The 27,501-nt window shown below is 38.0% G+C and overlaps 1 protein-coding gene across 2 annotated transcripts in view; it reads right to left on the minus strand.

Moving 5' to 3' along the window:
- Positions 1-1,227: 1,227 nt before the first annotated feature.
- Positions 1,228-27,501, minus strand: part of nploc4 (NPL4 homolog, ubiquitin recognition factor) — a 65,236-nt gene continuing 38,962 nt past the window's right edge. For both annotated transcript variants that reach the window (XM_043714785.1, XM_043714786.1), the window contains exons 10-17: positions 26,381-26,452; positions 23,139-23,265; positions 21,072-21,232; positions 18,187-18,258; positions 14,942-15,037; positions 11,750-11,866; positions 4,151-4,253; positions 1,228-1,559 (exon numbers count right to left, since the gene is read on the minus strand). In XM_043714785.1, coding sequence (XP_043570720.1) covers positions 1,402-1,559; positions 4,151-4,253; positions 11,750-11,866; positions 14,942-15,037; positions 18,187-18,258; positions 21,072-21,232; positions 23,139-23,265; positions 26,381-26,452 — 906 coding nt within the window. In that variant the 3' untranslated portion in view covers positions 1,228-1,401. The remainder of the gene's footprint in view (positions 1,560-4,150; positions 4,254-11,749; positions 11,867-14,941; positions 15,038-18,186; positions 18,259-21,071; positions 21,233-23,138; positions 23,266-26,380; positions 26,453-27,501) is intronic.

Genomic DNA, 27,501 nt, shown 5'->3' on the forward strand with positions numbered 1-27,501 from the left:
GCTTATTAAAAATAATCTTAATCTTCCTGGGAGATCATTTGTTAAATCAGCATTCAACTTTTTTGTCGTCATGCTAAGAATACAGGACTTAAAAAATAAATAAAAGGAAGTACAGGGTCATACTAGTTTTACAAAGCTGTAGTCTCCATGAAACAAATGATTTGTTACAAACCCCTTACTACAAACTGACCTTTATTCAAATAGCAGTCCTTGGCAAGTGAAGTGTATGTAAATACATGTCATATGACTGAATTGAAGTGTGCAATGGTACATTTGTACCATTATTTGCTGATGTGCATTCTAGTTATAACAATATTTAAGTTTCTCTTATATTTGAAATTGTATCCCAACAAGCTCTTAGTCCAGTTCACCAGCACATGATAAAAATAAATGTGCATCTGCAGACAACTGGACAGATTACTTTAAGCAATGCAGCTAAGCTTTGGAGAGCACTGTACAACTAAATATTGGTCATACTTAAATGACTCATCCTTACATGCTCTACTCCATTGAAATATATTTAACTGCACATACTTGCAATTGTCTGAAAACACTGGTAACTCTTGATATTTTTGATGGGAAAGTATGGAATAGGCTTTGTCGCAGTACTAATTATTATTGGTTTTTCAAGTTGCTGTAAATTTAACTGTATGCTTCGAATATTATGGTTACCTCGATGTCGCCAAGGCTAACATTCAATTGTTAGGCAGTTTTAAGACCACCACCAAGAGGTGTTAACTGTCAAGGCAGGGGAAACTGCCACAGATTAACCAAATAACACCTATCAAGTAAATATCTTCAAGTGTTTAACCTTATCTTGCCTGTTTAAATTAAGAATTGCTGTAACATATAGTCTCAGCTCTAATTCTTCAGTCCTCTATGACTCATCCGCATTGATAACATCTGACAGCACAAAACAAAACTTGCCAAACTAAGCATCATCACGTTTTTGGTACTTTTGTTTTGAGGGGGCACCACATATTTGAGCAGTTTAGGTAACTTGCTAAATTCACTTAAATTTGAAACCCTTCCATAGCCTTTAGATAAAAGCTAACCTTCAATAGCTGTTCCTGAGCTGGGTGCTACATTTTGCTCTCCAGATTTTATAACTAATGAACAAGTGTGTCATTTTAACCCCCATAGAATTTGTTTTGCACAAATAATGACACCTTCTCAAGAAACATTCAACTGAAACGTGGAAGAAAGTAAAAGTCCTTGAAAGTAAAATTTGTATTTAGTAATTGTTTTTAATCTCAATTAATAAGTCCAGGCAGACCTCAGAGTACAAGTTCACTTGTAGAATTTGCTTGCTGGATCCAGAGTGCCCTGGCAGCCACCTTGCCTTCCCAATGGAGAAAGGATCAAAGGGTATGTCCAAATCCGGCTTGCCTTTGCTGCTGGCTAGGTTCGAGGAAGATTGCACATTTCACATTGGTCAGTGCCTGGGTGGTTCATGAATGTGCAATGTCTACAGGACCACATCGCAGTGGGAGCAGACTGTGGAGACCCTCCCAGTGCACCATAATCAGAAGCACTGTGTGGCTGAACTCCCACTGTACCTGTAAGTGGACAGCAAATGATTAGTATCAGGGCTGAAAAGGTTTAAAACCTACAGTGCACATGCAAGTATGCTGTATAAGACTAAACATTCAAATTCATTCAGGTAAAGTTGAGCATTTTATGAAGAGAAACTGTGATACAGACGTATGCCAAACTTTAGAGTTGATCACTACCAGGACCAACTCTTTTGTTAACATTATAAAAGCAATTCAGATTCTTCTCTCCTGTCAGGTTTCTGTTGCCAAGCAGCATCACAGCATCTAGCAGCAGACTTAGGATTCCAAATTTGGTAAAAAGGTGAAAATTGGAATTTTGTATTGTTTAAATCAAATGGCACCCTTTTTAAAATATTACAGCTTTGAGTAGTGGTAGTTACACAGTGAAACTTGCAGCATGATGCATAGGGTCCTGTTCTTTGTAGACTGAAAGAACATGTGCACACAATGTGAGATTTTCAATACAACAGGTAAGAAAGATCTGCTAGTTCATTACTCAAGGTAAAGTCCCGAACAATAACAGTCAACCTGCCTGGTTTAAAACCAGGAAATGTCAGGCCATTTATTGTCGATCCTTAACAGCTTTATTCCCCATGGCACACCTCCATAAATCAGCACTCTCCTTTTACACATAATAAATGTTGGTTTTTCCCTTTATTAGTATTCTTGCGAATTGTCCTGATGGGTGAAGGACAAAATGCTTACATTTCAGCAATACTCAGGTTTGTGTAGTTTGAATGGAATGCTAGATTTTATGTAAAAGGGAAATGCATATTTAAAAGTTCAAATAGGGAAATCAATATTTTGACGTTATGTATATTAATCGTATTGTAAATATCTGCTACCTACTGTCATCAATTTAGAAGACAAGAAAGTGAGATGAAGTTTGTTCTAAAAAAAGGTTAATGGTAAATGTCTTTCCCTAGGATGGGAAATTTCAAGACAAGGGGACATATTTTTAAAAGGGGAGAGATTTAAAGACCGACATGAGGGGCAAATGTTTTTGTTAAAACACAGTGGGTGGTTCGCATGTGGAATGAACTTCTTGAGGAAGTGGTGGATGTGGGCATAGTTACAATGCTTAAAAGACATGTAGAGAAGTACATGAACAGGAAAGGTTTGGAGGGATATAGGCCAAAAGCAGGCAGGTGGAACTAGTTTAATTTGGGATTATGTTCAGCATGGACTGGCTGCTTCCCAGCTGTATGACTCTGACTCTTGGGTGATCAGAAGGTTTGCACGATAGGGAGAACATTTTGAAGAATACAAAGTCAATTATAAATATTCCTGACCACTGGTTCACATTCTTTTACTAGCAATTTTCTCCTTAGCAAAACCCTAACATTCCTATACAATTATGCTCGAATAACAAAGCAAAGATTTTTTTTAAATGTGGCCTTCTTTTATTTCTTCCAGGGCTGAGTGTCTCTAGCAAGGACAGCGTCTGTGGCCCATCCCCAACTGCCTTCGAGAAAGCGTTGGTGACCCGCCTTCTTAAATTGCTGCAATCCATATGTAGAGTCATCCACAATTAAGTTAGAAAAGGATGTGCAGGATTTTGACCCCATCATAAATGAACAAACAGCTTTACAGTTCTAAATGAGAATAATGTGCAGCTTAAAAATATTTAGTTACTGCAATCAGCTTTTGAACACTGAGGTTGTGAAAATTGTTATACAAATTCCTTCTCTGTCTTTTGCTCACCCCTGTTAGTCATGACAATTGGAAACAAATACTCTTACATCCAAGAGGGCATTCAACATCACCTATGTAATGTGGGCTTGGAACTAGGTGCAAGATACAGACAGACTGGGTAGCAGTGACAGATTCACTTTGCCCACCAACACAACCAGCCTTTCCTGTATATATTTTCCAATAGGCCACAACAAACAGATTTGACAAAATCAATTTTACAATTTGCATTTGTGGAATTTGAATAACTAACATTTGGATTATGAATCAGGTACCACAATCACAATACTGTTGTAACTCCTTTACTCACAAATTGTCTTGTTCTAAAGGCATTCATTCTTTTCATTCAATTTCACACATCAGAAACCTTCTGAGATCTGTCTCCAGCAGCAATGGTTTAAAGTTTAAGTCTTAACACTGTGGATCAAAGTGGATGGGTCAGGCGAAACAGAAGTGTTCCACTAATTTTTCTTTCTATCCCAAGATGTGTCAAGTTAGATTTGGCTTCTAAACAGAGAAGTTATGAATCAGACCTGGAACTTGCCTACTGCAATGTACCCAATGCCCAACTCCCTACAGACATCAAAAATGTACTTTGTAAACAGACAGACATTACATTCACAACCTAATAACAGCAATTTCTAAAATTCACATGTAATCTTATGAGAAAACTAGGAAAGAATACCAGTAAAGTTCCAGGGCAACTGAGAAACCATTCAAGAAATCAGTATTCTTATCACAGCTGTGTATGCAATAGTAGATGTCAAATTGTGATTTGAGTGTCAGCTTCTGATCTAAGACTGACTGGTATGTGAAACAGATACATAAATAAGTTAGAAATTCATGTATTCTACTATTACTGTTTAGACTGACTGCACTACCCATCCCCTTTATCTCCTTACTGCAGAGCTGTTCAATGGTAGCCCATTGTTCTGATCTCTTCCAGGTCTGGGCAAGTTCCTCATTCCGTGTTTTCACTGCTTCCAACAACAAGTTGATACTATCCTGTTAAAGATATGAAAGAGTGAAAGTTAAACACCCAGAAATAAGGTCAGATCTATGTCACTATTGAGAACGAGCACTGTTGGAGATGAATGAAGACTTTAAATAAATAGTTTGGTTGTAATAACTTGCATTGAAACAATTTATTTCAAAGCCAACGTTCACAAGAGTGGAAACCAGTTTCCAAATTCCAAAATAAGAGTCATTTGGATTTTTTAAAAATAGAAACAGGTGATAAATTGAGTGCAAACTCAAATTACAATTGTGTTAGTGGCTGGATATAAGTAATCAGCATAATGATGTAGGACTAAGACAGAGTATATAAATAATAACATGGAGTCACCATTTGGCCACTGACACGTCAGAAACTCGAGTTTACACAAGTACACTTCAGCAATGAAGGGACAAATGCTGCTAAAATTCTTACATAAACGCAGTTCAGACCTCGACTAATACACAAATTAATACATATAAATAAATCACTTCTTGAAAAAAAACATATTTGTAACCTTAAAAACTTTGTAATATAATAAAAACTGTATGGAGCTAAACTCAATGTAACCAGTTAGAATAATCAATATTTTAAATTAGACAAACATTACCTATATCAGTATAAAGGGAAGTGTTTGAAGAAAATACAATAACTGGACATTCTGATAAAATGATTGCCATTTGTGAAAAGTAGTTTGCATTTAATAAAATACATAACTGTCCTATATGAAATTGAGGTTTTTGAACAAGTTTATTTTCTGAAGCCTTTTCATATTTCACACCACAGGTGGATCTAGATGTGCCAAAATATTAAAGTTTGGATGTTGCATCACATGGAGTGAATGATTATGGAAAACAATATTGATTTTAGAAAGCTAAAACTTGAAATTCACCAAGATAAATAAAGCATTACTTTATTCTTTCACAGGATGTGGGTGTTGCTAGCATAGTCAGCATTTGCTGCTCATCCTAACAATCCTTGAATTTAGCGGCATGCTAGGTTATTAGAGATGGTAGTTAAGAGTCAACTGTATTTCTGTTGGTCTCGAGTCACATGTAGACAGTGTCAGTCAAAGTTGGAGAATTTCCTTCACTTTGGGACATTATTGAATTGGGTAGTTTTTTTTAACAGCAATTTATGTTAGTTATGGTGATCACTATTACAGATTTAGCAACTGAATTTAGCAACATTCCATTAGCTATCATGGTGGAATCTGAACCTACATCACTAGAGCGTTAGGCACAGGATTGCTGGTCCAGTGGTATTAGCAATGCACCATCATCTCCCAACACATTAAACCAAACAAGGAAAATCAAAGGATTAACGTTCTCATTCTCAGGAATAAAAAGTTAGAGATTTTTTTAAAAACAGGTTTTTCAAAGTAACTGAATAGCAGATATAAATATGCAGACTATAGAAATACTAAGCCATGACATCGCCACTGAAAATTTACTGACATCACTTGCAAGTATTTTCAGTAAAATTTATTTGCAAATTCATAGCTGCCTTTTGCCAATAAGATCCACTGGTCTTAGGACCTGGCTTTCTAATTTTGATTATCTATGATACCGAGCCACAGGGTCAGATGCAAAGCACAGAAACAGACCCTTCGGTCCAACTCATCCATGCTGACCTGTTAATCTATTTCCATTTGTCAGCGCTTAGCCCATATCCCTCTAAATCATTCCTATTCATATACCCACCCAGATGCGTCTTAAATGTTGTAATTTTACCAGTCTCCATCACTTCATCTGGCAGCTCATGTCATACACACACCATCCTTTGCATGAAAATGTTGCCCTTGGGTCTCTTTTAAATCTTTCCCCTCTCACCCTAAACCTATGCCCTCGAATTCTGTACTCCCCCAACCCAAGAAAAAACCTTGTCTATTTATCCTATCCGTGCTCTTCATGATTTTATGAACCTCTACAAGGTCATCCCTCAGCCTCCGCGCTCCAGGGAAACCAGCCCCTGGCTATTCAGCCTGTCCCTATAGCTCAAATCCTCCAACCCTGGTAACATCCTTGTAAATCTTTTCTGAACCCTGCCAAGTTTCACAACACCCTTCCATTAAGAGGGAGACAAGAATCTCTCACAATATTACAAAAATGGCCTAACCAACGTTCTGTACAGCCACAACATGACTTTCCAACTCCTACATTCAATACTCTGACCAAATAAGGAAAGCATACTAAATGCATTCTCCACTATCCTACCTACCTGCGACTCCACTTTCAAGGAACTATGAACCTGCACTCCAAGGTCTCTTTGTTCAGCAACATTCTCTAGGACCTTACCATTAAGTGTATACGTCCTGCCCTGAATTGCCTTTCCAAAATGCAGTGCCTCACTTTATCTAATGTAAATTCCATCCACCACTCTTCAGCACATTGGCCCATCTGATCAAGATCCTGTTGTACTCGGAGGTAATGTTCTTCGCTGTCCACTACACCTCTAATTTTGGTGTCATCTGCAAACTTACTAACTATGCCTCCTATCTTTACATCCAAATCATTTATACAAAATGACAAAAAGCAGTGGACCCAGCACTGTGATGCACCACTGGTCACAGGCCTCCAGTCTGAAAAACAAACCAACGCCACCAACTCCCTCCATCTTCTACCTTCAAGCCAGTTCTGTATCCAAATGGCTATTTCTCCCTGTATTCCATGAAATCTAACCTTGCTAACCAGTCTACCATGACAAACCTTGTTGAACACCTTACTGAAGTCCATATAGTTCACGTCCACTGCTCTGCCCTCACCAATCCTCTTTGTTACTTCTTCAAAAACCTCAGTCAAGTTATTTCCCACGCACAAAGCCATGTTGACTATCCCTATTCAGTCCTTGCCTATCCAAATACATGTAAACCCTGCCCTTCAGGATTCCCTCCAACAACTTGCTCACCACCGATGTCAGGCTTGTCACCTTCCTGAAATAGTGACACCACATTAGCCAACCTCCAGTCTTCCAGCACCTCACCTGTGACTATCAATGATACAAATATCTCAGCAAGGGGCCCAGCAATCACTTTCCTAGCTTCCCACAGAGTTCTAGGTTACACCCGATCAGGTCCTGGGGATTTATTCCACCTTTGTGGCTTTTAAGACATCCAGCACATCCTCCTCTGTAATAGGGACTTATTTCAAGATGTCATCATCTATTTCCCCACATTCTGTACCTTCCATGTCCTTCTCCACAGTAAACACTGATGCAAAATATTTGTTTAGTATCTCCCCAATTTCCTGTGGTTCCACAAATAGGCTGCCTTGCTGATCTTTGAGGAGTCCTACTCTCTCCCTAGTTAAGCGTTTGTTATTAATGTATTTGTAAAAACCCTTTGGACTCTCCTTAACCCTATTTGCAAAATCAATCTCATGTCCCCTTTTTTCTCCCCGATTTCTCTCTTAAGGTATACCTCTACTGCCTGAGGATTCACTCATCTTTGCTGTCTGTACCTGATACATGCTTCCTTCTTTTTCTTGACCAAAACCTCAATTTCTCTAGTCATGCAGCGTCCCCCTACATCTACCAGCCTTGCCTTTCACCCTAACACTGTCTCTGGACTCTGGTTATCTCATTTTTGAAGATTTTCCAGCCACCTCTTTACCTGCGAACATCCGCACCCCATCAACTTTTGAAAATTCTCACCTAATACTGTCAAAATTGGCCATCCTCCAATTTAGAATCTTAACTTTTAGATCCTGTCTATCCTTTTCCATCACTATTTTAAAACTAATAGTGTGAAGAATTCCTAATCTGTGACTAACCCATGTACTAATCCAACCACTGATTTTGGCAAAGGCTTTGGTTGAAATGCTGTGAAATTAAGCATCAGTTGTTTATAAAAGTATGTTATCCCACTCCCACTGGTCCTAAAGTAGCCTTATCTGGCCCTACCAGATGCCCATTAAGGGAAATTCCTGCCTCAGGCATGATTTATCGCCTTCTGATGATTATAGTTTTTCAAGGAATCCTACTTCCTTAGGGAACTTTCACTTGTGTCTGGTAGAGTATAAGGTGATAGTAGATTTTCACTGAAACCCTTGATTTACATCAACACACAACTGAAGTCTTTCTGCAATGAGAATGTGTTTTTATTTTAAAACACATCTGCATTCAGTTATACAGTATCTGGAAGTCATATATAGAGTGTTTACTACTGATACAAAATGAACTTAGCTGTGATGTTTTCCTTCATTCATCATTGTCTTGCAATTAAAATATCTTAACTTCAATAACATAACTAAATTTTAGTATGCAAAACAAGACTTAATTTTAAAGAGTTCTTCAAAGGAGGTATTCTACAGCTGAACTGTAGAACTGAACTTCCATTGTTTACTTGGACTTCAGTAAAACATTTAACAAGGTTCCACATGGTAGACTAATTAGTATAGTTAGATCACGTGGGATGCCATTTGGACACGAAATTGGCTTGATGGCAGAGCAGAGGGAGTGGTGGTGGGTAGGTGTTTTTCAGACTGGAGACCTGTGACTGCTGTATTTCACAGGTATCAGTATTGAGTTCACTTTTGGTTGTCATTTATCTAAATAATTTGGATGAGAATATATGAGGTGGTCAGACAGGACATTGGTGAGGCCTCTTCTGGAGTAGTTTGTGCAGGTCTGGTTGCCCATGAATTAACATGCTGTTGTCATAAATGGAGGGTTTGAGATATAAAAACAGACTGGGATTTTTTTCTACCAGAGTGTGGGAGGTTGAGGGGTGACCTTATTGATGTTTATAAAATCATAAGATAAATGACGAGACTCTTTTCTTTATAGTGGGGAAGTTCAAAATTAGGGGGCATATTTTTACAGTGGGAGAAGAATGATTTAAAAAGGACATAAGGGGCAACATTTGTTTTGAAACAGTGTGGCTCGTGTGTGGAATAAACTGTCAGAGAAAGTGGTGGATGCAGTTACAACATTTAAAAAGATATTTGGATAAGTTCATGAATAGGAAACGTTCAGATGGATCTGGGCCAAGTACAGGCAGGTGGGACTAGTTTAGTTTAGGAACATGGTTGGCATGGACAGGTTGGGCCTGTTTCAATGCTGTAAGATTCTATGAACAGTTTGTATGGTTAAAAAAAAAACAGGAAAGTAGATTATACTGGGCCACAAGATTTAAAGTTCAATTTTATAATAATTACTGAACATGGCTTTCCCTTTATCTTGGTAATTTAGAATACTGCTTACATTATTTTACTAGATTGCAAGAATATACTGAATGATGAAATAAAGCTGTTAGCAATACTCCAAACTATTGGCATTTTTCCAAAGCACTAAGTTGAGTGAAATCCTAATAAGACAAAATTTACAATCCAAATTGGAAAGGTTAATTCAACTTCAAAGACTGTCACGAGATCTGTCACACCTCAGATGTCACAACCCCTCAGAATGCCCAAGATGAATATTGTAAAATATGACATACTTTTATTGCTCAAAGTTAAAATTCACACTAAAATTCATAAAATAAACATAATGACGATGAATTATTTGAAATTAAAATACACTGAACTCAAAATCAAATGCATCATAGACAGAGTCCCAAGCAGTTCAATATTTTGATTGATTCTGATCTCCAGTTGATTACTACCAACCAAACCACTTCTCTCACATGCACATATTGTGCTTCCTGTTGAGCTAAAAAGTAAATTCTAGAAATGATCTTTACAGACATTCATTGGTAATATGCCAAAACAGCAAGCTACTTCTGACTCAAAATCAACCCTGGGTCTGGGGGTGGCCTGCCAAAAATATGCACACACAAATTTTTATTAAACAGATTTATATCCATATTGAAAAGCAACTCATTACAGTAAATATTTTACGATTCCAATGAGCATCCACCAAAACAGAAGTTATGTAACTGCAAAAGCAAATAATCTGTAAAGTTTAAAAAATAGTTCCGGAATACTTTCCTCCTGCAGAATACACAAACATGAGCAGAGCAGAGTAAAACTTCCTAACAGCACGTACAACGCTGGACTGCAAGATCAGAACAGGATAGCTATTCAGATTATATATATGGCTAACAATATTAATGCACGCTTAACTTATTCTTTTTCAGTATTAATTTGCACAAAAATACTTCAATGTAATAAATTTGTTCTTAGTGGGTGATTTTGCAAAATTATGTAGCCATGTGATCACTCCTTCAAGTGGAAACTGCCCTCCCCCCAACCCAGTGTTGCCTCACAAACTCTACACACAAAGTTACATGTGTCTGACACCTGCCTGACCACAAGGAAGTTGCTTTTCACCACTGAGGAGGAGGCCCTTTTTAATGATAGCATTCTCACCATTTTCCACCAGGTGGTGAAGGGGTACAAAGCTGGATGAGAATTTAGAAGGCATGGTTAGTGAGTTTGCAGATAACACCATAAATGGTGGTATAGTGGACAATGAAGGAGGTTATCCAAGATTACAAAGGGATCTTGATCAATTGGGCCAATGGGCTGAGGAGTGACAGATGAAGAGTTTAATTCGGATAAATGCGAGGCGTTCCATATTGGTCAAACAAACAAGGGCAGAACTTATACGGTTAATGGTAGGCCCCTGGGTAGACAGACCTTGGTGTTCAGGAACATTGTTCTTTGAAAATTGCATCACAGATAGTCAGGGTGTTTAAGAAGGCTTTTAGTATACTTGCGTTCATTGCTCGGACCACTGAGTATAGTAGTTGGTATGTCATTTTGAGGTCAACCTACATTGGTGAGGTCACTTTTGGACTACTGTGTACATTTCTGGTCACCCTGCTATGGGAAGGATGCTATTAAATTGGAGATGGTGAAAAAAATATTTACAAGGATGTTACGAAGACTGGAAGGTATGATTTATAAGGAGAGGCTGGGTAGTATGGGAGTTTCTTCCCTGGAGCATAGGAGGCTGAGGAGTGACCTTATAGAGATTTATAAAATTATGAGAGGCATAGGTAAGGTGAATAGCAAAGGTCTTTTCCCTAGGATGGGGTAGTTCAAAGCTAGGGGGCATATTTTGAAGGTGAGAGGGGAAAGATTTAAAAGGGAACTGAGGGGCAACCTTTTCACAGAGGGTGTTTGTGTGTGGAACAAACTGCCAGAGGAGGTAGATACATTTACAACACTTAAAAGACGTTTGGACAGAGACATAAAAAGTGAAAGGTTTGAAGGGGTATGGGCAAAATGCAGGCAAGTGGGGCTAGTTTAGTTTGGGAAACTTGGTTGGTATGGATGAGTTGACCAAGGGGACTGTTTTTGTACTGTATGACTCTATGACTATTACTTTCAATCAGACTAAAATTGTCCAAATAACCACAGATAAATTTGCCCTATCGTTTTCCAATTCCAAACAGCATTAATGTTTTGGATTTTTTTCCCCACTTATTCATTGCAACCAAACATCTTTTAAAGGAATAAAACAAAACTCCTTTCGGGTGTGGTCACAACTGGACAACTTAGGGATTTTAAACAAAAATCAGATATGTTACATTGTATGTTCAGGGCTATTGAATGATACTCACCCTGAGTGGCATAACATCATTGGTTACCAGAAACAGAAGTAGGTGGAAATCTGAGATGACATCAAGAAAGACAGCAGATTGATTCTGTGATAGGTAGGAGGCAAGGGTATGGAAATCCTGCAGTAAACAAAGGAAGTTACTTTTTGCTGCTATAAGGAACACAAGAATAAAGACAAAAACAGAAATTGCTGAAAAAGATTCAGCAAGTCTGGCAGCATCTGTACTGTGAAAGGCAGAACTCTGAAGGGTCATATTTTGAAGGGTCATGGAATTCCCATAGTGTGGGAAGAAGTCATTCGGCCTATTGAGTCTGCATCGACCCACTGGTCACTGGACCCAAAATGCTTTGTCTCCACAGATGATGCCAGACCTGTTGAGTTTTTCCAGCAGTTTCACTTTTTGCTTCCGATTGCCAGCATTCGTAGTTCTTTAGTTTTTAAAACACAAAAATAAAGCTTGTATTAAACAATACTTAGTTTAGCTAGTTTTGAGAAGGTTTGTAGCTCAGGTTGAGGTTGACTGCTTGCTGAGCTGGAAGGTTCATTTTCAGACATTTCGTCACCCTACTAGGTAACATCAGTGAGCTCCGGATGAAGCACTAGTGTTATGGCTCGCCTTGTATTTGCATTTAGGTTTCCTTGGGTTGGTGATGTCATTTCCTGTGGTGATTCCATTTCCTGTTATTTTTCTTGGGGGTGGTAAATGGAATCCAAGTCAACACGTTTGTTGATGGAGTTCTGGATTGGAATGCCATGCTTCTAGAAAAAAAAACTAGCCACCAGGATACATGAACATCAACTAGCCACAAAAAGACAGGACCCTCTCTCACTACTGTCTTTACATACAGATGAGAAAGGACATCACTTCGACTGGGACAACACATCCAACCTAGGACAAGCCAAACAGAGACATGAACGAGAATTCCTAGTAGCATGGCATTCCAACTGGAACTCCATCAACAAACACATTCTAACTTATGTGATACAAGTAGAAGGTTCTATTTGGATGACCCAACTTTCCTCAAAAGCTCCAGTTAATATTGTTAATGTCAATTCAGATTATGCAGATCAGACATTGACTTCCTAGCTCATTGTGAAGAATCAATATAAAACATTTACCACCCCCTGAGAAAAAGAACAGGAAATGACATCACCAACCCAAGGAAACCTAAACACAAATAAAAAGCAGGCCATACCACTAGTGCTTCATCCAGAGACTTACTGATGTTACCTAGCATGGTGATGAAACGTCTGAAACTGAAGCTTGCAGCTCAGCAAGCAAACCTACATCCAGAATATTTATTTTTTGATACTGTGAGTATTGTCTGAGGGCACTAATACTATAACTAATATAATACAGACTAGGCAGATTGGAGCTTCATATTCTTGTTTCAATGAGTTAACGGTTTTAATTCAAGGAACAATAAGAATGCCACAATTTAAATAATTGCTACGCTGATTGGCAGAGGAGAAAAAAAAGCCAACAAGCTGGACGCAGGTTCAAATGTGGCATTCACGAGAGCATTGGATGATGATAATGGGTGAAAAAATACACAGAATTACGAGGGGAAAAAAGGTTTGGAACCAAGCCAAAGTTTCCAGAGTACCAGTGAAGATATGTTACGTTAAATGGCCTTCTTTTACGCTGTAACATTTTTGTGATTCTACTTCCTATTGCTTTCGAATGGCTGGTCCTGGAAAATGCATGTTGACACGTAAAGACTGAATGGGCTCTGCTCTGATGCTCACCACAGTTAAACAATACAACACTCACTGTCAATCTAAACAAATAACAAATGTTGACTTGGGTGCTTGAAACCATCCCTCAGCAAGAATCAATACCTTTAAGAATGGAACAGAAGTTATATGACTGTTTCAGTCAAGTAACTTATCAAGGTAGAAATTCTAACTTATGTGATACACGTAGAAGGTTCTATTTGGATGACCCAACTTTCCTCAAAAGTTCCAGTTAATATTGTTAATGTCAATTCAGATTATGCAGATCAGATATTGACTTCCTAGCTCATTGTGAAGAATCAATATATAAAAAAAAGACAACTTCTACTGGAAATCTATGCAATACATTACTTCAACATAAATTTGGATCAAGTTATTATGCATTTATCTGAAGTCAATTTAAATTGAACCAGCTGTTCAAATTATAGTTTTAAGTGAGATATTAAAACCGAACTCTAAACAGTTAAACTTGATCCTAATGAGCTGCCTTCAGAAGAATTCATGGTCATATGCGTTATTAAAAAAAATTTTGCAGGATATAGCTATAAGAGTAGTTTTCAGTGTGATTTATTTGGGCGAACCATAATCAAATATCACCACAATCTACAGTAGAATTTTAGAGAAATAAAGCTTTATATAAATTTCTGGTTTTGGGGTTAAACCCAAAGGCAAGTTAATACTCACTGAGCCACGCTAAAATAACTTGAGGGAGTTCAAAAGATTACGAAGCAAAACCTAAAAATCCCATCGTGCGCGTCTGTTTGTGGGTGTGCGTATGTGTTTTGGTGGAGGGGGCAGCTATGGAAGTGAAGAAGTGAAGATAACGTGTGAAGAAAATTCGAACATTAGATGTTCATATAGTTGTAAATTTGGAAATGATAGAGCTTTAAGCATTAAACTCAGGTACTCTCATTGGAGTGATATTATTGAAATGTAATTGTTAGCCACAATCTGGGTCATTAATAAACACAATCTATTACTGGGGGTTTTCATTAGCTTTTGTTATCCTACAATTATTGGCCACCCTTACTTAGGAGACCATTTATTGGATGCATCCATATGCCTCTGGATATGTTACACTGTAGTCTAGTGGAGGTATTTGTGTTGTAGAGTCAAACAAACCGACATCCATGCCAATAGGTTTAGTGAAATGCAAAAATGAAATCATTTTACAACAGCTGTGAATTTATGAAGTGGATTATTATGCCACACACGTGAGTTGTTGAACAAGTGCTGCTAGTTACTGCTTAAAACTATGTCAGCCAGTTTCTCTGCAATAATAGAGAAGGCAAAACAATCCTGTAAGAAAATTCAAATGTAGGCCAAAGAGAATTCCAAGTTCAGTAAAAATTTCAACCCAACTGTTGGTATTCTGTTTTGTGCCTGCTTCATTTTATGCACCCATTCAAAGTTTAACAGAATGCTAACTTGTTCAATACAGCAGTGAAATGTTTACCTGTGTCTCTCCGACGACATCCCTGTTCACAACAGGGAAGGGGTGTGGGGATGCAGCAAAAGTGTAAACAGGATCCTTTGGAAAAGTTGTAGGAATCTATATTGGATGTACAATCAATCAGAATAAAAAAATCGAGTTTATAGATACAAAAGAGAAAATCATGAAAACAGGCAGCATATAAACATATTTGGAGCAGATATCGGCCATTTCGCTCCACAAGCCTGTCTTGCCACTTTACAAGATCGTAGCTGATCTATTTGTTTGAAATACTTATTCCCATTAACCTTTGATTCAAATGAACAAAAATCCATCTCCTTAAAATCCTCAGCAGCCTTCTGATCAGAGAGAAAATACATTCTCGTCTGCCCTAAAAAGTGTGATCACTAACTTTAAAAAAGTGTCTCTTAGTTTCGGACTCACCTACATGAGGAAACATTTCCAGATCGACCTTGACAAGATTGTTCAGCATTTTGTATACTTCAATCAAGTCCCACAATAATACTGTTAGAGAAAAGCCAGACTAGTATTTCAGAAATAGACCAATTGTTAGGACACTTCTGAATAGGAGTCCACACACAAAAACATCACCCAGTCCTGTCATATTGCAGAAGATGCACAATTGCTTGGAATTTGCCTTATTTTCTATTTTTAATTCTAGAATTCAACATTTGCACTTCTTTAAAAATAGATAAAATGTTTCCATATTTGAAACGACTTTGGATAAAATTATCTTTAGGAATGAGATAGCCAGATTTTCTACAAGACAGTAACAACTTGCATGAAATGACTACCTTTAAACAGAGAAAAGGTGTCCTGTGCTTCTCAGGAATATGCACAAAAATAAATGCCAAGACAATGTAAATATGAGATGGGACGAAAGCTTTGATCCACAACTTTGGAAAAGCATGTAATTTGGGGAGAAGGATGGATGAATTTAAGAAGAAAATCTTAGAATTTGAAGCTTTGATAGCTGAAAGCACAGCTGTCAACAGTGTGTTAAATATAAGTGGGATATATAAAAAAAGCTAGAGACAGAACAATGGAGTTTTAGCCAGGGGTGAGGGCTTTATGGCTGGGCAAGGTTATAAGCTAAGGAGTGTGTGGTATTTAGCACAATGGTGAAAATTTTTCATTGGAGACAGTAACTGACAATGAGTTGAGCAAAGGCAGTGAGCAAGTGGGATTTTGTGCTGTAACAAAAAGACAGGAGAAGGTTAAATTGCCTTAAGTTTCTATAGAGAGGTTGCTGAAATCAGACAGGTGAGTATTAAAACATTTCAGCTTGGATGAAACAAAGATATGGCTGAAGTTTTTATAAGGACAGGTGTAGTCTTTGCAATGATTTCAGCTTGTTCTGCCAGAAAGGCTTCAACAGAGTGGGAGGGCAGACAATATTCAAAAACAGGGAATAAGGTGGATTTTGTGGTTATGATGTCACAAAGTTAAAAATCACACAACACCAGGTTAAGAGTCCAACAGGTTTATTTGGAAGTACTAGCTTTCAGAGCACTGCTCCTTCATCAGGTAGCTGTGATCAGGTTGTGAGACTTTTTAAACTTTGTCCACCCCTGTCCAACACCAACAACTCCACATCATGACGTCCCAACACACTTTAAAACCAATGAAGTAGGAACCTAGAAAGTTTTGCACAGGATATTTACAAATTATACATTTTAAGATACTGCTCATGCACAGCCCAACAAAATATATTTAAATGGTGCATAGCATTAAACAGAACAGGCTACGCAAAACAGTTTAGAAGGGATATTGACCGTAATAATTTAAAACTATTGCTTGTGGAGAAGGAAGGCTTTCGGACCAGTAGCTGGGATCTATACATGCATGTTATTGCTAATAGAAATCAGTGCCTGGAACACCTGCACAGGAAGTAGCTTCAGATTCTAAATATTTCCATGTACTGGCAGCTGTTGGGCTGTCTGCCGATCTGGTTTCACTTAGATTTCTGTACAGTGCCTTACTTTGGCTACTGTTTTAAGAACAGTGCCGACAAACTATAGTCCTCCACATCTGTCTGTCATTTCTCAAGAGAATAATCATTGACCAAAATCAATCAGCACTGCATGACAAATAAACCTGTCTTAATAATGAATGAAACTGAAAAAAAAAACAGTTTTGCAAATCAGTAACCAATTCATCAAGTTAAAATAATTAACTGAACCTAATAACTTGTAGTAGATGGCACAGCAATGCCCAAACTACGTTTTGAGTTTGTCTGCTATGATACTAATTTTGCTTGTCAGATATTTGAACTTGTAGGGTTGGTTACCAAGTGAAAAACATTTAGGATTAATAGAGTATAATATTAGTTCTAAAAATAACAAATTTCACTATTTCTACTACCAAGCTGCATGTGATCAACATTACAGAGAAGTATTTCACCACTGACTAGAAACTCAACTAAACATGCCAATTTTCTCCCATTTGTTCTTTCCTATAAGCACTCACTTATTGTTGAATTAGGTGTCAGGTTGTCAAAAGCCATATGTCTGTGAACCCCAACAGGGAGTAACATCAAGATGTTCCTGTTAAGAGTACATCATTGCCAAGATGGTAATTTGATCAAGCTTCTCCTTCCTTAGCCCAGGAATGCTGAAACTAAATGTAGTTCTTCAAATACCATTTGGCTGGCAACTTTCCATTCAGTGTGACTGAGTTATTCACAATTTTAACCAGTCTTGTTTTTGTATAGCTACAATTCATCTTCAACCAGAAGCTCTACTTAACAGATTTCTGTTCTTTTAAGAAACAAACATATACATAAATGTTTGGTTAAAAAAAACTGACAAGAGCAAAATAAATTTACTATGCAATTTGAACATTGTATGTATTAAGGAAACTAGTTTTCTCAAGAAATAGGAGATATAGTAGATAGATGTTGCCTATGTAATTTGTACTTCAGCAATTGAAATGACTTAGCAGTGAGTGAGATGACACACAAACTCTGTGTACTTCTCATCAGCCTCAAACTTAACCCACATTAATGCCACCAAACTACCCATTCAAAACATGATGCCCGTGTTTAGGCACATCATGTTTATGCCTTTTAATTCTGCAACAGAATTATTTCTGTACTGCAGTACTGGCAAAGACAAAACAACCATTAATAGATTCAAGCTCCATATTATGCAGCCACAATTTAAATGTTCTCTCGCTTTATCCAAGGAAAAATGAAATACAGTCCTGATCAAATTCAGGATTAAAGATTTACCTTAGCTCATACTTACATCTATGATCAGATACTCAACTGGCAAAGGCCTTGCTAATTGTGTGATTTCGTTACCAAATTTGTCTATGTCCTATGAGAGAGAAACCACACGAACAGTTTACATGCATTGGGTTAACACTATTATCATTATGAAAAATGTTTTGCAAAATTTCTACTCAAAATTAAGCTTCTGTTAGCAATAGTAATCTAGCATTCGAATAAAAGAATAAAACAGCCTTCAAAAGAACTTAGTCAGTCTCGTAAAATGGGCAGATAGATGAAAGTTAATGCACAGAATCACAGAGCGATGGATTCCCAATGAAGCATTTGGACAGGCAATATGAAGTAAATGGTATCATTTTTATAGGGAATGCAGGAACATGAAGGACTGGGGATTCTTTGAAGATAGTAAAACAAGTTGATAAAAGCTATCACTTTTATAAATGGTGGTACAGAGCATAGGAGCAACAGTGTTTTGCCAAACATTGATAAGTGATGGATTAGGCCGCAGTTGAAGAATCAGATCCAATTTTGAAGAAAACAAATCGCATTTACATTGGATCCTTAACATAGTTAAGCAACCTGATGTTCTTGACAGGGGTTTATCATACAAAACTTGACACCAAGTCCAGAAAGTAGCATCAGTTCAGGTCTCCAAGAACACCTTAAAGGATGAAAAACTAATTAAGAGATTAAGTGTGTGAATTCCAGAATGTAGGGCCAGGGCAGTTAAAAGCACCCTCATCAATCATGGAGTGATTAAAATCTGGGATACACAGGTCATAATTGAATGAGTGCTGAAGTCTGAGAACTGGAGGAGATTACAGAGATAGGTCAGGTTATTTAAAAACAATTTGTATTTTAAAAATGAGGCATTGCTTACAGAAGGTCAGTGATCACAGGAGTGATGCATGAACAGCCTTTTAGAGGAGTAGAATTTTATAGAGTTTAGAAAGCAAGAGGCTAGTCAAAAGCATGTTAACAGTCATAAGGCAATGACACAGACAAGAACTTCAGCAACTGAGCTGAGGAAGTGTTGAAGTCACACAAACAGATGGAAGCAGCCAGTCTTAGTGATAAGGCAGACATGTGCTCAGAAGCTTATCTGAAAATCAAATCTGACACCAAGGATGCGTTTCAGCCTCAGCTGCCAATAAGGAAGGGTGGAGTCAGTGACAAAGAAAGAGTTTGACGACAACGGATTGGTTTTCGCAATACCTTGTTTTAGTCAATTTCTGTTCAGCCAATGCTGAATGACAAGCAAGCAGTCTGACAATTTAGAGACAGTGGAGTGGTCGACAAGGGCATGAGTGAGGTATAACTGGCTTGCTTCAGCTTTCATGTGGATGAGGTGTTTGGAGATGATGTCACCAAGGAGCAGCACACAATGAGAAATAGAAGGCAGCCCAATGCTACAGCTTTCAGGACAACATTCCCCTTATTTTGTTTGGCACATGCTGGATTTTTAAAAATCATCCCCAGAGAAAATCTGAGAATTTCAAAAGATTGAGGAACTTGTTACGTTGGAAAGTCAAGTGGTTATTCAAAAACATAAGGTGGACTTGAAGTAGAGAATGTCAATGTGGAATTTGACAGAGGTGTTCAAAGGTATGATGCATTTTGATATGATAATCACGGAGGAGTGTTTCTATTAACTGAATCGGTAACTTGAGGACACACATGTAAGATAACTGGGAATAAAACAAAAAGATTAAAAGGTAGCAAATTATAAACTGATTGCACGGCCTGACAGAGAGGTGGAAACGGATTCTGCAGTAGCTTTCAACAGGCTGCTGGGTACATATGTGGACAAGATGTTCTTAAAATACCTTTTTTTGTGCTGTAAGATTCCATAAAATAATTTATGTATCACTTTTATGATAGAAAAATGCTGTCATTGCATAGGAGTGATGACTCGATGCATAGACACAAAGCCACAATAGATGATGACAAACTTAGATAAACAGGTAAGTTTTAGGAATTTCTTAACAGAGACAGGTTTAAAAAAAAAGTAGGGAAGTTTAGGAAGGGGATTCCAGAGCTGAAGATATGGGCAACTGAAAGCACAATCACCATGGTGCAGTAAAGAAACTCATGGCTGCAGAGATGTCAGAACTGGAGGAGCGCAGAGATCTGGTAGAGCTGCAGGAGATGAACAGTCAGGAATGAAGATGCCCGTAATGGCGATGGACGTGAGTAACCTCAGTGATAGAAAGGACATGGCGTTGGTTGCTCAATTCAGCGTCTCATGGGACATCAAGGCTGCAGACAATTTGGTTCAGCCTTTCATTGAAATGAATACTCAAGATGTTTCGAAAGGAAAAGGCTCTTCACTTGGGTGAACAATTTTCCTCAAGTATAAGTACAACGTTAAACAGTATATCGTACGGTCACTGATTTCATCTTTTTTTAAAAATCACTCACGGGGTGTGGGTATCTCTGGGTGACGAGCATTTATTGCTATCCCTAATTGCCCAGATGGCAGTTAAGAGTCAACCAGATTGCTGTGGGTCTGGAGTCCACTTTGCTTCGAACCTCAATGGCCCACAGCACCCACTTTGCATTTTCTTTCCTTTCTCCCTGCAAGATTATAAGGCTGACCTTAATAGCAAACAAGGAGAGAATATCAATAGGGAATTTGACAAAGGTGTTTAAAGATACGATGCATTTTGATATGATAATCAGGGAGAAATGTTTCTATTAACTGAATCGGTAACTTGAGGACACACATTTAAGATAACTGGGAATAAAACAAAAAGATTAAAAGGTAGCAAATTATAAGTTGATTGCATTGCCTGACAGAGAGGTGCAAACAGATTCAATAGATTGGACTATTTATTGCAATTGTTTGGACTCATGTTGCACATAGTATATACTGTGTAACACAGTCAGCTAATCAATTACCTTATAGAAAACATCAGGAACATACTGCTCACTAGAAGACTCCTTAACATATCCCAGCTCTGGTGCATCTCTGCATGGCAGAAAACAGTCATCGCCTACGAGAGCCATACACTGATTGGAAACTTGGTAACCTTCAAAATGAACTTGATTATCTGGGCCACCTAAGGAAAAAGTGAAAACACAGATTTGCAGTAGGAAACATACCAAGTCCTTGTTTAAAACTATTTAGCTTTAACAGCAATCTTACGTGGTCTGTGTTCTCATTTAGTGTGCAAGATTTGTTTTAATACAGTTTACCACAGACACATGAACTAATCGGCACCAATTGGATTGGCCTCTTCCACACTCTTCTCCTTACTTTTGCTCTCTGATCCCCTGATGGTAGCTGTCTCAATTCCTAACTCACCTTCTAGGTGGCAATCCTCAGACTTGCAGTGTCTCTTGCTACCCTGACTCACCCTTTTATCAAATTTCCTGAACCCTCACTGGGAATAAGGGCTTGAGACATAAGCAGAGAGAGATAGAAGTAGCTGCAGATGACTTTCTTCAAATGAATTGCTGGTTAACTTCACCCCGTTTTGGTCAGAAATCTCCTGGTAGCAAATCCCTGAAGCTGACAATGCAAGACATCATACTGGGATATAACTCCTCTCTGCTGATGTAAAACCAGCAAAGCTTACAGTGCTTGCTTACACTATCACTACTTACACTTAATCATGGGCACAGCTCCCCGTAATTCTGAAACTCAAGCCAGGGTGGAAAGGGAGGTATCTGATAAAACTCCACGTGAGGAGAACTTACTAACTGCAAGTTGAAGCTGCTCTTCCTGCTTCTTACTGGTCATCTGCAGTGAATGTTCAGGAGCACAACAATCAGTGGGAGAATTGGAAAGCATGTTCAATGAGATGATAGATTAGGGAGCAGTTGAGGCCAGTCAGGGGGTTGGCAACAAGAAAGGTTTACAAAAGGTGAGAGATTATGACAAGCAGGTACCACAAGTGGCAAGTTACCATTTTCATTTTATATTGCTTAGTTCACTTTATTTTAAAATATTTTGTTTATCAATATAGAAATTTATCACTGTAAAGAATCTTAAAAAGGTATATACTTTAATGTTTTTATTTCTGAACAGAAAGGCTCTATAGCACTTGATTGTAGCTTTTACGTTGATTTTAAAGGCAAAATATGATTCACTTCAATTTGCAACTTTCAGGAATACAACTATGAATTTTAAGTGAGAACTTACTGCATGCGTGGTGCATAGATGTGATGGGAGACTGCACTATTTCAAGATTTCCAATCCTACTCTCTAGCTTAAATCAGTGCATTTGCAACACATTTCTGATCCAAATTCAAAGTCAGAGCAAAAAAAGTTGCAAAAATGTAGGTTTTGTTCAAAGTGCAAAGTTGACATTTTTACATTTAAAAATTTGACTTATTAGATTAGATTACTTACAGTGTGGAAACAGGCCCTTCGGCCCAACAAGTCCACACCGACCCGCCGAAGTGCAACCCACCCATACTCCTACATCTACCCCTTACCTAACACTACGGGCAATTTAGCATGGCCAATTCACTGACCTGCACATCTTTGTCTACCCCTTACCTAACACTACGGGCAATTTAGCATGGCCAATTCACCTGACCTGCACATCTTTGGACTGTGGGAGGAAACCGGAGCACCCGGAGGAAACCCATGCAGACACCGGGAGAATGTGCAAACTCCACACAGTCAGTCGCCGGAGGCGGAATTGAACCCGGGTCTTGGCGCTGTGAGGCAGCTGTGCTAACCACTGTGCCACCGTACCGCCCAACTAGTCACCATTGCAAACACAGTTCTTCCAAACCTTGTTCTGCTCCAAGTGCTGCAGCCAAAAATTTAGGGAGCTTCAGATTCCTGATAGGGAGAAACACAACAGATTTTCTCCAGGTGTTATACCAGGAATCATGGTTGGCAGAGAAATTTCATTCAGATCAGTCTTCGCAGCTGCTGTAAGTGGTGCAGAGGTTAGTCCCTATATTACATTATTTTTCATAAGCTGAGATTTTATCACAATTAACTCATACCTGTTGCTAAGACGGTAACAAACTTGGATCCAAAATGATTGACAGGAGATAGGCGGCAAACATTTGGATGCTTATTTTGGAAATCTCCTGCTGTGATGCATTCTTCTGCGCTTAGAAAATGTGCATCCTGACAAAGAAAAATAAAACCAGCAATGCTTCAAATTTCTAAGCTCAGGTTATCAGTAACATAAATACAGCTGTTTAATTGTATTTTTGATTGCCAATGTCAAAACAGCTTTAGGCTGTAGCTTGAATGACTAGAATTATTACCACTTAACTAAATGAGTTTAGGACCAGCAATTGGTTGGGTCTTAGGAAGATTGCTCTTCTCTCCATACCTCCCTAAGTAACTCTTTACTCAGCTACCAAGCAGTATGCTGGTGACCTGGCCATGTTTCCACATGATTTCTAAGGCTTGTGCATCAATGCCAGCTCCTTGTTAAAAAAATTTAAAAATAATTCCTCGATTCTCCTAACTATTTTCTTCGTTTATTTCAAACATTTCTCTTGACAATGCAATGCTTTCTGTTTTGATGACTCAGACTGGAAAAGCATTCAGGCTTTACAGCAATCTGAAAAAAATTGGTTTTTCCGACCTATTTTTTCCTCTCAATGCCAGATTTTAGAATCAATAACTTCTCAGCATTGATTACAGACAGTGTCTTCCAGTATTCATCCTTTAGAAACCTCAATCCTTTCTTTTCCAAGGAAACAGTTTCAGAAGTGTTATACCTTTATCCTAACTCAAATTACTTATCCTTGGTACCATATCGATAAATATACCATTCCCAGCCTATTAATTTTGTTTTCACTATGGGTTGTTTTTTTTAGATTAGATTACATTACAGTGTGGAAACAGGCCCTTCGGCCCAACAAGTCCACACCGACCCGCCGAAGCGCAACCCACCCATACCCCTACATTTACCCCTATACCTAACACTACAGAATGTGCAAACTCCACACAGTCGCCTGAGGCGGGAATTGAACCCGGGTCTCTGGCGCTGTGAGGCAACAGTGCTAACCACTGTGCCACCATGCCGCCCACTAGTTGTTCTAAACAGTACATACTGATCTTTTAACTGTGGTCTGCTATCCACCTTCCAAAGGAAAGTCAGTGACCAGATAAATAAGTAGTGTGCCCTGTTGGCACTACACCAGTTTCAGCTGCTCCCAGTACGTTGAGTGGAACTTCCACCCTTCATGTCAGAGGGACTTCTACCTTCTGGAGTTGTTGGTCAATCTGACTGGCCAGCAGCTCCAACGGTCCTGACATGCCAGAGATCAGGAGAGAATGCTGTCTGGACTGCAAGCTGTGCCAGGATGAAGGTGCCAATGGACCCCCAGAATAAGGTAAGCAAGGGCATTGGATAGGGTGGGTTCAAGAACCTTTTGGGTGGGGGTGGTGCGTGAGCAGCAGAGGGAGACAGAGCAGACAGTGAGCTTGAAGTCCAGGGGAGGAGACGGAAAAGAGTCAATCCCTCTTCCCATTCTTAAAACATTTTTTACAAAAAATGGGCTGATCATTCCTGTCTGCTTTATTCCTGCCCCATTTTACTCAGCCCCCACGAAAAAGACACCCTATGTGGCTCTTAAATTTGTCAGGGCAATAGGCGGGACTTTATCATGAATTTGTTTTCTCTTCAATTCAATGTCTCTCTATTAGCTTTCTCTCCACAAGGCGGCACAAGATCTGGACTATTTCTCCTGATATCAGTGTGGATGGTACTGAATGTAAGTTGCAAACTGAATTCATTTAAGTCATTAAAATTTGACTTATCTTCTACGGTTAAGCATATTGAAGAGACTTTTAACAATGTATATGATTTAGTTTTGCAATGCATTTTTATTAGTTAGATGTATCTAATAATACACTTCTGTTATGTTCAGGTACTGTTTTATCAAATTAAGGCCCAACCTAACAAGAGTGTCCTTTTCTAATTTGAAATTTATTCACATAACAGAATCCTAGAAATAAGCTTTGCAGAAGACAAATAATTCTGTACATGACTGACACTCTAAAATTTAATGGAATTATGAGTTGATCCTTCTCAACTCAGAATAACAGGCACATCTGCATGCGACTGTAGTGATGCCATTCTTGTCTGAGAGAGTTTTCTGGAATGCAGCAAATGTCTTCAGAGTAAACATAGCTCCAAACATTTTCAGAACTCAAGCTTTTTTGCCTTATTTTTTTTCCTAGCACTAACTTAAAATTATAAGTATCAAAAGGCATAGTTTTAAAAACATCTTTCTGTTCTGTTACCAGTTCAATCTGCGACAAACACAACTCATTTGTCTGAAGAGCTTATTTTGAATAATCCTGAAGGACAACATTCTCAATTTGGGAAGTTAAAAATCACAACACCAGGCAGGTTTATTGCGCAACAATAAAATAGCAAATCCAGTACCCATTCCTGCTACCTCCCTTTACTAATCAGTCAATGAAGCTGCATACCAGATAATTACCTGAAAACTAAAAACCATAACTTTGTATGGCCTTATAACATTAAACCTCATCAACAATGGATCCTGAATGGACCAGAGAAGTCAAAATAGATTCTTCTGCCGTAAACATTTGTTTATTCAATTGTTGTAGCACCATTAAGAAGCAGTTTCATTTTATACCAGAGCTGCAGCCATCATATAAATGCAGTCTGGATAGAAATTCAGGCCCAACATCATACTGGCACAAGTACAGCAAGAAGTTATACTTCCCATTTCACTTCAGAGTGAAAAGAAATTTTCTTTTACCTTCCAAATTTAAATCCAGTATGTTTTAGCTTCACACTATGAATCATGATGTGTGAAAGCTCCATAGCTCAGTGGGGATAGATAAAGAAGGTGGAAGGAGAAAACAAAGTTGATAAGAAGAAAACAAGCACAAAAACAAAGTAATAATATGGGGTATATTTAAAAAGGTCAATGTATTAAACAGAAAAACTGCATACTGAATTTGAATTGCATGTTTCTTTCAGTTTTCTTGAATGATAGATTTCTTTAAATTAGCAGGAACAATAAAAAAACAAATCAGGTTTTAAGAAATTTTAAATTAAATACATGTTATGGAGAAAAGCATAACTGCTAAAGTTAATGTTAAAATTGAAAGGTGTGAAAATTGAATAAATGGACAGCCCTGTTCTCTGTCAGATCAACAAACACACTTGAAATGTAGCTTAGTTTTTAAAAAACGTAAAAATACAGTATGCATTGGAGTGATCAATTTTCAATGAAAAAATTCTTACCTTATTCCTGATAAATTTGACAGTGCCTTTTCTTGTGTCCTCTGATAATAGATCTGTAAATATCCAACCAACCTGAAAACGATAATGTAACAAGTCAAACAGCCTAAATTATTAGGGATGTGTGTTTTAACCTTTCCATCACATGTCAGTGAATTTTCATTTAACTTTCAGTCAGAAGCAGAGGGCATATTAACTTGACTTACATACTTCCTCCCAATGCTATTGTGTGTGTGGCCAACAAATATATTTAAAAACATTGCAAAACTGATAGGGCCAGATTTTCCTTACCCATTTGCACTCACCCTGACAGTAGAGTTACAGCACCAATATTTAACTGAGTTAGCACATCTAAATCTGATCTTTTACTTATAATTTCCGATCTGACCGAAATAGTTTTTTTATTGAAGTACCAAAGTTTGAACATTTTTGATAACTGTTGTTAAAGTTAAAGTAAAGTAACACTTGGTAAAGTATTCAATAATGAAATATATTCGAGTTGCAGCTGCACCTTCTGCTGAAACATGGAATAGTTTTGGAGAAATGTACATTCTGCTACCAAAAAAGCCAAAAGAGAGCTGTAGAATTTTGTAGCGACAAATTCAAAGGAAGTTCAACTCCTAGTCAAGAAAGCATTGTTTGTGCTGAATTTTTATTTGCTTATTTACTACTTGGCTTTGCTTGCACAAGCTCGGTTTTGCCATGTTAAGATTTTGTCATTAAAAAAAACCGATTGAATTTTCCATTTTAATACTTCAGAGCAGTGCAATCTGGAAAATGACTGCTATTTTTCCATAAAGAGTTTGGAAAAGTTTCTTGTATAATTTCACGTAAAGACCCAAATTTACTTTGGATGATTTGGAGATGCCGGTGTTGGACTGGGGTGTACATAAGTTAAAAATCACACAACACCAGGTTATAGTCCAACAGGTTTAATTGGAAACACACTAGCTTTCGGAGCGACGCTCCTTCATCAGGTGATTGTGGAGGGCTCGATCATAACACAGAATTTATATCAAAACTTTGCAGTGTGATGTAACTGAAATTATACATTGAAAAATTGATTGTCTGTTAAGCCTTGCATCTGTTAGAATACAGTGATAGTTTCACTTCTTTCATGTGTA

Source organism: Chiloscyllium plagiosum, chromosome 24 (assembly GCF_004010195.1).
Source record: "Chiloscyllium plagiosum isolate BGI_BamShark_2017 chromosome 24, ASM401019v2, whole genome shotgun sequence".
Lineage (NCBI taxonomy): Eukaryota > Metazoa > Chordata > Chondrichthyes > Orectolobiformes > Hemiscylliidae > Chiloscyllium > Chiloscyllium plagiosum.